General features: G+C 36.7%; 1 protein-coding gene across 1 annotated transcript in view; it reads right to left on the reverse strand.

Moving 5' to 3' along the window:
- Positions 1–12,093, reverse strand: part of NBAS (NBAS subunit of NRZ tethering complex) — a 177,495-nt gene that overhangs the window by 158,401 nt on the left and 7,001 nt on the right. Inside the window, exons 5-10 of the mRNA XM_074153641.1 lie at positions 11,404–11,447; positions 10,081–10,214; positions 9,218–9,351; positions 9,000–9,098; positions 2,039–2,185; positions 1,167–1,221 (exon numbers count right to left, since the gene is read on the reverse strand). Coding sequence (XP_074009742.1) covers positions 1,167–1,221; positions 2,039–2,185; positions 9,000–9,098; positions 9,218–9,351; positions 10,081–10,214; positions 11,404–11,447 — 613 coding nt within the window. The remainder of the gene's footprint in view (positions 1–1,166; positions 1,222–2,038; positions 2,186–8,999; positions 9,099–9,217; positions 9,352–10,080; positions 10,215–11,403; positions 11,448–12,093) is intronic.

Raw genomic sequence — 12,093 nt, forward strand, 5'->3', positions numbered from 1 at the left:
CAATCAAGCATGCAGTTTCTTCTTTAACCAGTCACCTAAACATCCCCCCCAAAAAATCTATTAAGGTAATTTCCAAAGTCCATATAGCTTCAGATCAGCCATTTTTCTTCTCAGGAGGACACAGTGAGGGCAGTAGAAAAATTTTTTACTGTTCTTTCCTTGTAAAGCAAAAGAAGGGAAAACTATTTTTTTTTTTTACAAGGATGGAAAAGGGGATAAAAAAAGGAATCAAACAAAGGTTACACATAACTATTAGACAAGAGATAGGAGAAGGTGGTGCAATACTGGATGGGTACTAAGGCATGTGGAACGTTGCAAAGCCTTAGAAATACAGAAAGCACACACCTACACCTCAGCATGACACTCAGATTCAACACTCACTCACTCAGGGGAGAGAAGAATAAAAGACCCATACCCAGGGTGTGTTAACAACAAGCCGATTCTGATCAGCAGCTTCACTACTTTTGCATGCGTCCTGGTAATAGAACTTTGACCCATAATAAACCTTTGAAGCTACTTAGCAAAATGTTTCCATAGTATCTCATAATAAGCTGTAAAAATTAAGTTTTTGTGTCTGTCCTATTTAAGCCGTGAATGACTAACTTCAATCCACTCTTTTTTTTCCTCTTCCCCACACTGTATGAAAACGTTGGGCTGCAAGGTGAGGGGTTTTTTGTTGCTTTTCTAGGGGGAGTGGGGTAGTGCAGAAGGCTGGGTTTTGGAGTTCCTCTTATTTCTCTCCTGGGATACAGTTGAGAAACATCATCACAATCTACTCCTTTCTTGTAGAATATATAATGCATCTAACATGCTATGATCATTACATTCATTAATAAATAACTAGGTGGCTTTTTACACCTTCCTTTTTGAATAAGAGTTTACATTTAATATTGAACTCTGCATCTCTAAACTTGTTCCTGTCAGTATGCTGAAAACCCAGGGTTCAAGCTTCTGCAGAAGAACTAATTGGATTTTTAAACAAGCCAAATAAATTGCAAGCTACTCCATTTAATGCTAAAAGCTTATTATTTTGTATAAGTCCTATACAAATGTTAATTCTTAAGTTGCATAAATTAAAAACCACTTTCAATCAGTCTCTCAGGCAGTCATTAATGGACAATTATGTTAGCAAAATACATTTCTGAGGTAGACCTAGACCTTAATACCTGTTCTGGTCCCCGCCTGCTGTAAAACCTTAAATTCATAATCCGTAATAATCCTCTTCTCTGTGCCTGTAAGAACAGAACCATAATATACAATGAAAGATAATCTCATACATTGTTTTACTCACCAAAAACTAAGTCATATCTGAAGTACTAAAACAACTTTGCAGGATTTTTTAAAATTCCATAAGACTACCTATTTTAAAATAATGGAAGGATAATAAAACGCAATTTGTATAACTTTGCCCATTTCATCAGGTATGTATCATGCCACCGAAAAGCACTACCCATTTGCAATGAAATTAACTGCTCACTTTTATTAGCAATGCTTGTAAAAGTGTAAATACTGTAATTTATCCTAGTATACTGCACATTGATTTCAGTATATCCATGTAGCAGTTGTTACTAAATGAAACATTTACTACTACTAAAAGCAAAAGAAATCAACAGTCAGGCTTAAACCGAAACATTTATTTCAGGTGTACTGCTTTTTGTTGTGAAGTAATAAAAAGACAAAAATAACTGGAATTTTTCCATCAAAGATAGGAAACATACAACAGCACATGAACTAAGGATTTTGTATAATTTTCATCCTACATTTTTTGTTGTTGCTTCTTGTTGTTTTGTTTGTTTGGTTTTTTTTAAACCACAAGTGATAATCAAGAAGTTAAAAATTCAAATCCTACTATAGAAAAAGCACATAGACAGATGCTGGGGGCGAGGAGGAAGAGATAACTTATTAGAAGTTCTTCACATCATAGCTTACAAACCAGCAAAACATTGCACTAAGTTCTTCTTTCAAAAAGAGATTCATATTGAACTTCTAGTTAGATAATTCTGCCAGTGATAATATTCATCCAATAAAATGAGGAAACACACTTACTGTTCTAATGTCATCTTCATAACTAGTGACCTGTTTGTAATGGGGAGAGCCTGACAGAACTCTCCAAGCAGATATCCCACAACCAGCTGCTTTAGATACTCCATCTTCATCTGTTTCACAGCCTCCTACAAGCAGAAGTCTGTAAAAATAAAGGCATATTATGATTTCACATACGGCCACATAAAGAGAAATTAAAAAACATTTAAGTCACAACTATAGCGACTTGCAGTAACAAAGAGACTAAGAATATTAAAATACCAAACAAGCTTTAAACTTTAGGGTGTTCACAGACAAAAAGAATTAAAAATTACTTGAGTAACACTTGTTATTTTTTGCATTTATCTCTATCCATTCTCATCTTTAGCTTTCCAAATAAGGAAAATATCACAGTATTTAAAATAAAATATGTCTGTCTACAATTTGAGTTTATCCCCTACCCTTAAAGAATGATAACAATTACAGCTTAAGCTTATGAAAAGTTTGGGTCATTCTGTTTAAGCAGAATGGTACAAAAGCTACTTCTCTTTTACCAAGGAACCAAACGCATCAAGGTTTTTCAATTTTGTTTTCTAAAGCCACTCTACCAACTATAAATGTGCATGCAATAATTTTGTTACACAGAGCAGATGATATTTTTAAAATTTGAGGGAACTCTTGTAATTATTGCTGATTACCACTAAAATGTATCAAAGGCTTCCCTTGAAGCCCTTTCACCTTATAAACAAGCAGGTTTATATTTAACTGATGATTACTTTGATGAAAACTTTGAGAACAGATGCCTAAATTTGTTTGGAAGCATTATTTTAGTGAACAACCCATCAAAAAGTAAAGTATCTGCAAAAAAAGGCAAAGATTGGAAAAACCAGAGAACACCCCTTTATCAATTTTCAAAGACTGCGTTACTCTTGAAATGTTCTACCACCTAGCGGCTGATGCTCGTACAGCTCTCAGCTGTGATTTGAGTGTATGTCTAAACATTTCCTGCAAGAATCAACTGAAAGAAAAGAAAAAAAAAAAGGGGGGGGGAGGGGGAGGATTTTCCTTCCACATTTAATTCTCTTTAAGAGGTCAGTAAAACTTATTTAACATTTCCAGGTCTCGTGCTATTCACAAACATACAGCAAGATAACTTCTACCACAGATGCTTACAGTCTGCTAAGCTTCTTAAGAGTTTTAGTTATTTCGTGATATAAAGAGTTGCCTAAGACAGCAAAACAGAAATCACTTTCACCATTTTCCACAAAAACAGCAAGAGGTGACTCTCGGTCTACCATCACAATTAACAGGAAAATGCGTAATTTTTCATTGCTCATATGATCAGAAAGTAAAGCATAGCACAGCTAAGAGTAACGACTCCTCCATTAAGGAGGTGCTGTTTACCTTTAGAATATGTAAAATTTCTGATTGAGCATTCATGAAAAATGCAGCAAATACTAGAAACTACTTGAACAGTTTGTTATTCTTTCATGAAGAAAGTTACTTTAACTCAGGAAGACTTAGCGAGAAGAAAATAAACTTTGAGGAACATGAAAAGGAATAACACATGAGGTACAGCCACCAATAAACAACAGTTCTCGGAACTCCACAAAATATTTTAGTATTAAATTTTCTGCTGATTATTGGGGGAAAAGTGTACTTGGGAAGACAAAATTTCACAGATTAAATGTCATACAGTTAATAATCCATTTCTTTGTTTCCTTTCTGTATATTTTTTATTTTCCTTCTCCCTGATATTTCCCTTCTGCCCACAACGGTTCTGTTGGAGAAGCCTGACACACTGCCACTGATCAAAGAACCTAAGAACTGCCCCCAACTCGTACAAAAGCCATCTTTTAGACATGCTATGGAATTCTTCTGAGGAAACTTCAGTAAACAACAAGGAAGTAATAAGTTTTCAAATATCTTGCAGCACATACCTCTACCAAAACAAAACAAACAAACAAAAAAGAACACTCAAAGAAATCCCAAAAAACTTCCAGCAGAGACATAGAACGCCACATGAAATTTCTTTCCAGCAACCTTTCTAGGTTTTAGTGCAAAATACTTGATCTGCACTGTTGTTATACACAACACAGTTTACGTCCACTTTAGCTGGCCAAGAATAAACATGTTTGGGTACTCAAACATCTGAGCACACAGTCTAGTACCATGAAATCACATCTTAAAACTCTGAAAGATGTTGGCAAGATCAATGTTACATAGATCATTACGTATAAAGGGATCAATTTCCTAACTTTTTTTTTTTTTAGCACAGAAAGCGAGTTTCAGGTGTCTCTTTCACAGCCTTTCACGAGGAAAGCTTTACAAAAAATAAAATTAAAAATCAGTAAACAAGAACTTCATGAAATCACTACAACACAGTTGTGAATTCCTAATAACTAAAAGACAGCGGGCACAATCCTCTGGAAGATTAATTTATCTATAGCCTTGTCCTTCCATAGGCACCTAGTTTCTTCTATAAGCTCCAACTTCCATTGCAACGTGCCACTGAATTAAAAATTTCAACAGCAGCAGTGACTAAAACTCAATTACAATTGACCGCAATGTGCCAGAGGTGACTAAGAGACAAATAGTAGCAAAAAGACCAAGAGAAGAATTGTCAATAACAGTGACAGCAGGAGCTCCAAAACTGCCTGAACCAGCTCTCAGAAACTCCATCAAGATAAATCTTTTCAAAGGAATTTTGGAAAAACTGTCACATACAGTGCAACATATTTATAATTCTGAAGCATCTTTTAGGATAAATGAAACTCAATGACAGCTGGAATGACGATGTCGTATCAGTTTAGACACACACAAAATACACAACCTCAAGACAAAAAGCCGTCTCCCAGGACTGCAAGAGAAATTCATCATGGCAGCACACACTTAAAATTTTAAAAAGCTTTTCAGAGAGCAAAATGCAACAGCAGGGACTGAAACTATTAAGATGAATAACACAACTGGCATCAAAAGAAAATGAAAGGTCCTCCTGAGAGCCTTAGCAAAGATCTGGACTTGTTTAGCAATTATTTTTTCAGGACTAGACAGGAGATGAGTCCAAAATAACAAGTTGACAGGTAGACTGGGAACAGCAACAGGAGAGGGTTTTTTCCCCGTTTACTTTTTCTTTTTAAGCTAGTCTCAGTCTGAAAAAGATGACACCATACCAACAACTACTTTTCCTGGCCAAATACTTCTTAAATCTTAAATCACACCATTATAAACTGTGGTTTTACACAATTCCGGATGGGTCACAAAGCAACATTAACATATGACACCATAGTAACTACCCAGAAGGGAAAGTTTTGTCTATCATGCTGTTATGGACATCAAGATCAAGGCAACATCCTTTAATACTTAAAATGTTAAAACCTTAAATAATTTTTTCTCTTCAATATGCTTTCTACTCGGAGCACAGCTAGCGTGCAGCAGTTTGTGCAGCAGTTTCTGTGCTCCATTTCTAGATCCTCTTAATCTTCTACATACTTCTATGATCATCAGAAGACTCCTGTGAAGTCTTTGAGGAACTTCACGATGCCTGCCATTACCAGGAAGAGCCGGCTAGCAAGCTCTAGATGCTTTTAACAAGGTCTGCCAGCTGTTCCTGATCAAAGGGTGCTTTGAGCTTTTGGTCCAGCTGAATCCTGATTAAGAAGGGTCAGGAACCCTTTCAACAAGTCCCGCAAAAAGACCCACGGGAGTACCAGGCCTAGAGCACAGTCAACAGAAGCAGCATTTTGTGCAGTAGTTTGCAGAAAACGATGGCCAGAAACTCTTTGTACACGTTCTCAGCAAGTGTGGTGACACACTGCCAGGCTCAGTCCCCAGCACCCTCTGGAGCATCCACCTCAGAACATCAGAGGCCTGACTCAGACTATGCTCCTAAGGGTGGACACAGGTGGACTGCAGGGATGTGGCTCCAAGCAACTTGCTCTAGCTGACCTTACTGTAAAGGGGAATGGATTAGATGATCTCCAGAGGTTCCTTCAGTCTCAAAAAAGTGACTGCCCTTGCAGGGCCTCAACTGTACTCTATTTCAAAAGTTTCTACAAAGTTGGGTTGAAGATAACTAGATAATGCCAGTCTCAAGAACAGCAAGTGCAACTGAAGTATCCAAGAAAAACTTGAGACTTCTACACAATTCTTCACTCAATTTTGGTGTAACATGCAAATTCCAACCGAATCTAGAACCCTTCATTTCCTATAACCGACACATATTTTAGGCTTTGATATCAAACATTTTCTGTAACAATTGCAAATTACCCTGAAGTGAGACATTATGCTCTAGAGTAAGATAACTCAAAATAAGCAAAGTGTTGAACCTTCCATTAGCATTTAGAGAGCTCACACTGAAGCAGACTAAGTTTTGTCAACTGAAGTGCATCATAAATTCTATCATAGCTGAAGGCTGGAGCAAATGAGAACACCAACATCAGGCATCTAAATTGAGGGACATAACACTTTCCAACAGCAATGAAACTCATTATTAGACTTTTTCCCAAAGCTATTGTTTCAAGTCTCCCTACAGATCCAGATACATTCCCTACTGAAATAGTCTCTTTGCAATTATCATACATCTAAGTTGGAAAAACAAAAAGCACATTAAGTTCTTAAGCACTATTTAACTGCACTGTAATAATTAACGAGCAAATACATAGCAATAGAGAGTGCGATAAGTCAAGGCTTACAAGCAGTGGAGACAGACCAGTGTAACCTCACCATCTGAAACTAAATGAAATGCAAGAAAGCTCAAAGTGACAAAGGTGAACTTATGTTACATGATCAAAGTTCACATTAACACTTCAGAGTTTTCATTTTCAGTAATATGTACCTACAATTTTCTTTAACGCCCAATTTAAAAAAAAATCTACCTCCCTTCAACTCCTTCTAGGGTTTTTTGGATAACAAGACAATTTCAGCAAGAGATGCTGCTCAAGAGTTTAGAGTTCTCTAATGTCAAATTTAGTAGCTTTGTACCACAGAATAAATTCAAAACAGAGGAGACTTGCCTACACAAAGGGCAAAACATTGTTTCTTTCTGCTTTCCATCCAATTGTGCATTCTCTCAGGTATCAATTTTTCAACGTTACTAAGCAAGTCAACTGACTGCACAGAGCAGGAGATACTACAATCACAGGGGACTCCACCTGACTATTTTTATTTTTATGGAACGAGTCATAATATTTTGTGGTAAAAACAAGTAATTCCTGAATGTGCATGCCTCACACGTTACACACACTTATTACTTCACAGCAGATAAAAATCACATATAGGGCGTTTCTCTCCCTAGAAAATATGCAGTACAGACAACAAAAAAAAGACGCCAGCCCTAAGCTTCCATTAAAAAAAAAAACTTTAATTACTAACATTCTGAATAAACTGTTATAAGCACAAAACCAGCATTGTCTCATGCTCTTTTATGTCACACTAATATCAAGTTTTAAAAATGCTAACCTATGATCTTATGAAAACAGTAGGAAAATCAAAGCTATTACTTCTCTTGGAGGTGGGAGGAAAGAAGGAAAATAGAACTTGACATTTTTGCCTTTTCTCCCTACCCCTCCTCTTTTAAACCTCTATGACAATAAGTTGCCATTAGCACACACAAAGCAAAGTCCATACTATTTGGTTGACAACTACACCAACTGATTTGCTACATATTTTCTTGTTAATGGTCTCATCCATTATAAGAGTTTAGCAGTTCTGACATCATTTGCTCAGCAATGAACCAAAAATGAAAAGCAAGCGCACCCATCTATTATAATTGTCAGAATAATTATTTGACCATACTTTGAATATTAACCAATATTCTTGCAACACTCACTGTTATAATCAATCTGCTTCCTAATATTAGAAGAAAAGATAAGTTTGGAAACAAGTGTCAAGAACCATTAACCCTGGTCTGACCAAAGTAAAGAAGAGTAGCTTCTGTTGTCTGGTCAGATAGTGCTACCAAAGCACTATTCAAAACACACACCTACTACCTCAAAACTCTAGATTTAGTATACTGAGTACTAATTATGTGGAATTACTAGACATTACATAGGTAGGGAAAAAAACACATACTCAAAATTAATCTCTCAAAGTAATAAGCTAGAAGAACATTACTTTTTATTAATGACCATTTTTTTCCTAAGACAGATAGGACAGCTCACTTAACAGTGAAGGATGAGAACAAGTTTTTAAACAGTGAGTTTCTCCTCGTATTCCATAGCCAGGCCCAATTTCCATTTAAAACAATACAGTGATATCACATCTTGCACTGACAATCCAATCCTAGTAGATCTGAAAGAAGAAAAATACCTAGAAGGAAGTTTAGTTCCTACGACTGAAGGAAAATAGAAAAATAAGTCACTAACTTTACCTTGCTATATAACAAGTAGATATTAAAAAGGCAGACATTTTTAACATAAGTAATTGGCTAACCAGGACTTATTCCAACTACATCTGGTTCAAGATCAGGCAGTCGATTAGTCCATCTTTCAAGCCTGGTATCTATAACCAGCACATTACTAATAGAGAAAACTCATCACAAGACAACTCCAAATACCAAAGCCTGGAAGTTCCAGTCAGAACTCTAGGGAAAATGGGCTGGCCAATGAGTCCAGCAATCAAATCCAGACAGAAAAAAACACCAAACAAACTATACATCAGTCCTTACCCCCATCAAATCAGAGATGTCTTTTGAAACTATTCCTGACATTCTAAGTAGCGCTGCTTATGCAAGATACTCAAACAGTAAAAGGACACAACTTGATTTTCATTATCGCATTAGTAAAGTGAGATCACCACCCAGGGCTTCTTTCATAGGTACAATGATACATTATTTCTTATTAGTGATTCACTAAATACCAATATTAAAATAGGTATTTTTTTTTCTCCCCTTCCTTATGCAACACACGTCAATGTTTATTTTGCCACTTTCGTTCATCATTTCTGTATCATTGGCAGGTAGCAAATGAATCACTTACCTGTGACCAGGATGATAAATGACAGTAGTTATTCCATGGGCATAATGGCTGTTAAAGTTGAAACTATGACTTTCTTGAAAGCTTTGATTTGTTCCAACGCTAAGTATGGAGGAGAAAAGAGTACATATATTATTTCAGATATATTTTCTTTAATAAGTTGAAAGAATTCTTTTGAAATTCACAGTGCCTTCTCAAAACAAGTCAAAATTTACACTTACCTTACAAGATAACTTCTCAGTTCTCCACGATAATTAACAACAAGCAGTTCGGCTGACCACTGGGCACTTGCTTTGTATTCTAGAAAGATCAATCCAGCAATAGCATAACTCAGATCTCCTGGAAAACTTGCTGTCTTTACCCAAAAATGCAGACGGGCATTGAGGGAGAAAAGGGATTTTTTTTTAAAAAAAAAAAAAAAAAAAAAAAGAGAGAGAGAAAAAGTGTCTCGGTTACTGAAAGAACAAATATAGCTTCCTTTTATCTTGATTTTAAAGAAATCTTATTACTTTAAAGTCTGCAAAGACAATATACTAAGGAAACACAATTCCCCAAATTACTTTAATACAACATTTGAATATGCAAAATATAAAATATATTGTGCAGGGCAAGCCAACAGCAATTACTACTCTCATAGCACCCCTCCAAAAAAAAAATTTTCATATTGCTCTATCAGCAGTATTTCTTGATTTTTAAGTGACTGCATATAAACCACAGATTTGTAATCTACTACTGCAAATGGCAATTATTTGCACACACACTCACACTAAGTAGATGATTCTATACTTTTACAGTCTCATGTACCTGCAGATCTACCACAATTCTTAGAAAACAAGAAGAAAGATGAAGATTCTGACTAGATATAACAACATAAAGGATATGCTTTGCAAGTGCTACGCATCACTTAACTTTAATATATCCATCATATGATAAACAATTCATGGTACATTTGTGCATGGTATTCATACTGTAAGCCTTTATATCAAAGTAAGCCATGATTAAAAAAAGGCCAAAGAGTGGGAGTTACCTCTTATTCTTACAAAAAGTTTTACTATGTTCATATTTAATCTAAGAGAGCACTTACCGGTGAGATGACCAGAAGCTCACTACCCATTAGGTCAAACACTCTCACTGTTCCAGTGCTTTCAGCATAAGCAAGTAATGTACAATCATGACTCCACGCCACTCGCCTCCACTGAGGGTTAGGATCCTTTGGCACTATGAAAAAGGAAGAAAGTTATTAAAAAGTGAAATATATATATGAACCCTTAAACAAAATAAAAAGTCAACTGAGTCAAAAAATGCAGAGTGCCTACCATCATTACAAGCTTATCTCAGAGGAGATAAACAGAATAAATAGGACTATATCAGTTGGAAGGGACCTACAACAATCATCTAGTCCAACTGTCTGATCGACTCAGGGCTGACCAGAAATTAAAGCATGTTATTAAGGGCACTGTCCAAATGCCTCTTAAACACTGACAGTCTTGGGGCATCAACCACCTCTCTAGGCTGCCTGTTCCAGTGTTCGGCCACCCTCTTGGTAAAGAAATGCTTCCTAATGTCCAGTCTAAACCCCCCTGGTGCAGCTTTGAACCATTCCCACACGCCCTATCACTGGGTACCAGGTAGAAGGGAACAGCACCTCCCTCTCCGCTTCCCTTCTCAGGAAGCCGGAGAGAGCAATGAGGTCAGCCCTCAGCCTCCTCTTCTCCAAATTAGATGAGCCCAGAGTCCTCAGCCACTCCTCATAGAACATTCCTTCCAGCCCTTTCACCAGCTTTGTTGTCCTCCTCTGGACACATTCAAGAACCTTCACATCCTTATTAAAACTGTGGGGCCCAGAACTGCACACAGTGCTCAAGGTGAGGCTGCACCAACGCTGAATACAGCGGGATAATCACCTCTCTTGACCGGCTGGTGATGCTGTGTTTGATGCACCCCAGGATGCGGGCTGCCCTCTTGGCTGCCAGGGCTCACTGCCGACTCCTATTGAGCCTGCTGTCAACCAGCACCCCCAGATCCCTTTCTGCTGGGCTGCTCTCCAGCCACTCCTCTCCCAATTTATACTTGTGCCCAACATCTCTCCATCTTAGGTACAGAATTTAGACTTGCTAACTTTCATCCCCCAAAAAAACTTCACCACCTCCAACATCTGTTATGTCTCCTAAACCCATTAATTTTAACTATCATTTCATTTCAGATTCAGGTTTAATATGTTAATCGCCATGAAAAGAAGAGGGGGAGGGAGCTATTCACAAAGCAAAATTATTAAGAGATTCTTCCCAATGCTTTTAAGACGTTGCAACATTATCTTTAAAGAAAATCAACACCACCACTGAGCAATGCATTAAAAATAAACAATGATGACACTAAGTAATGATGTAGATGTTGCCATATTGTATACCTTGACATTTTCCAACTATGGATCCAAAGTCATCTTTTGCAGACCTGCAGAAAAAGACGCATATAGATTTAAATAAGAAAAAAAAAAACACTATTTAATTTTCCAGAATAAACAGAACACTATAAAAATACCCTTAAGTATATTCAGAGGTCCGCACGTATTTAACTACTTGTTCAAAAAGGCAGAGAGCAGCCTTCACCCTTAGGCAACTACAGTAACTAACAATAGTATTTTAGAAACACCCCCCCCAATGCATAAATACTAATGTCCCTCTTTTAGTAGAAATGCAGTTCAAATTAGGATAGCAGCATTTCAGAACTTCAGCATGTAACTTTAGGAAAAAAAAAATCTAGTCAGTATTTCTAGGTTACAATTTTAGAAACAATGGAAGAATATAGTTACATTACTGCAGTTGAAACACAAGATTTATTTTATAGACTATAAGCTGACATTTATGCTGTTCACACCACTTCTGATTGAAAAATTTTCATACACTTGCTTCTTTTACATATAAATAGAAGGTCTGACCTTCTAGCAAATGGATTTTTGTGAAGCAAGTAAACACATTCAATCAAGATCCGTTCTACAACTAAATGTGTTCTTGAACTGGCAAAGGAGAGCTTGTTGTTAGAAAGCGGAAGAAAAAGGGAAAGCATTAGTCTTTACGGCAATCCACATTACTTGTAAAAT

The sequence above is a fragment of the Numenius arquata genome, chromosome 9 (assembly GCF_964106895.1).
Source record: "Numenius arquata chromosome 9, bNumArq3.hap1.1, whole genome shotgun sequence".
Lineage (NCBI taxonomy): Eukaryota > Metazoa > Chordata > Aves > Charadriiformes > Scolopacidae > Numenius > Numenius arquata.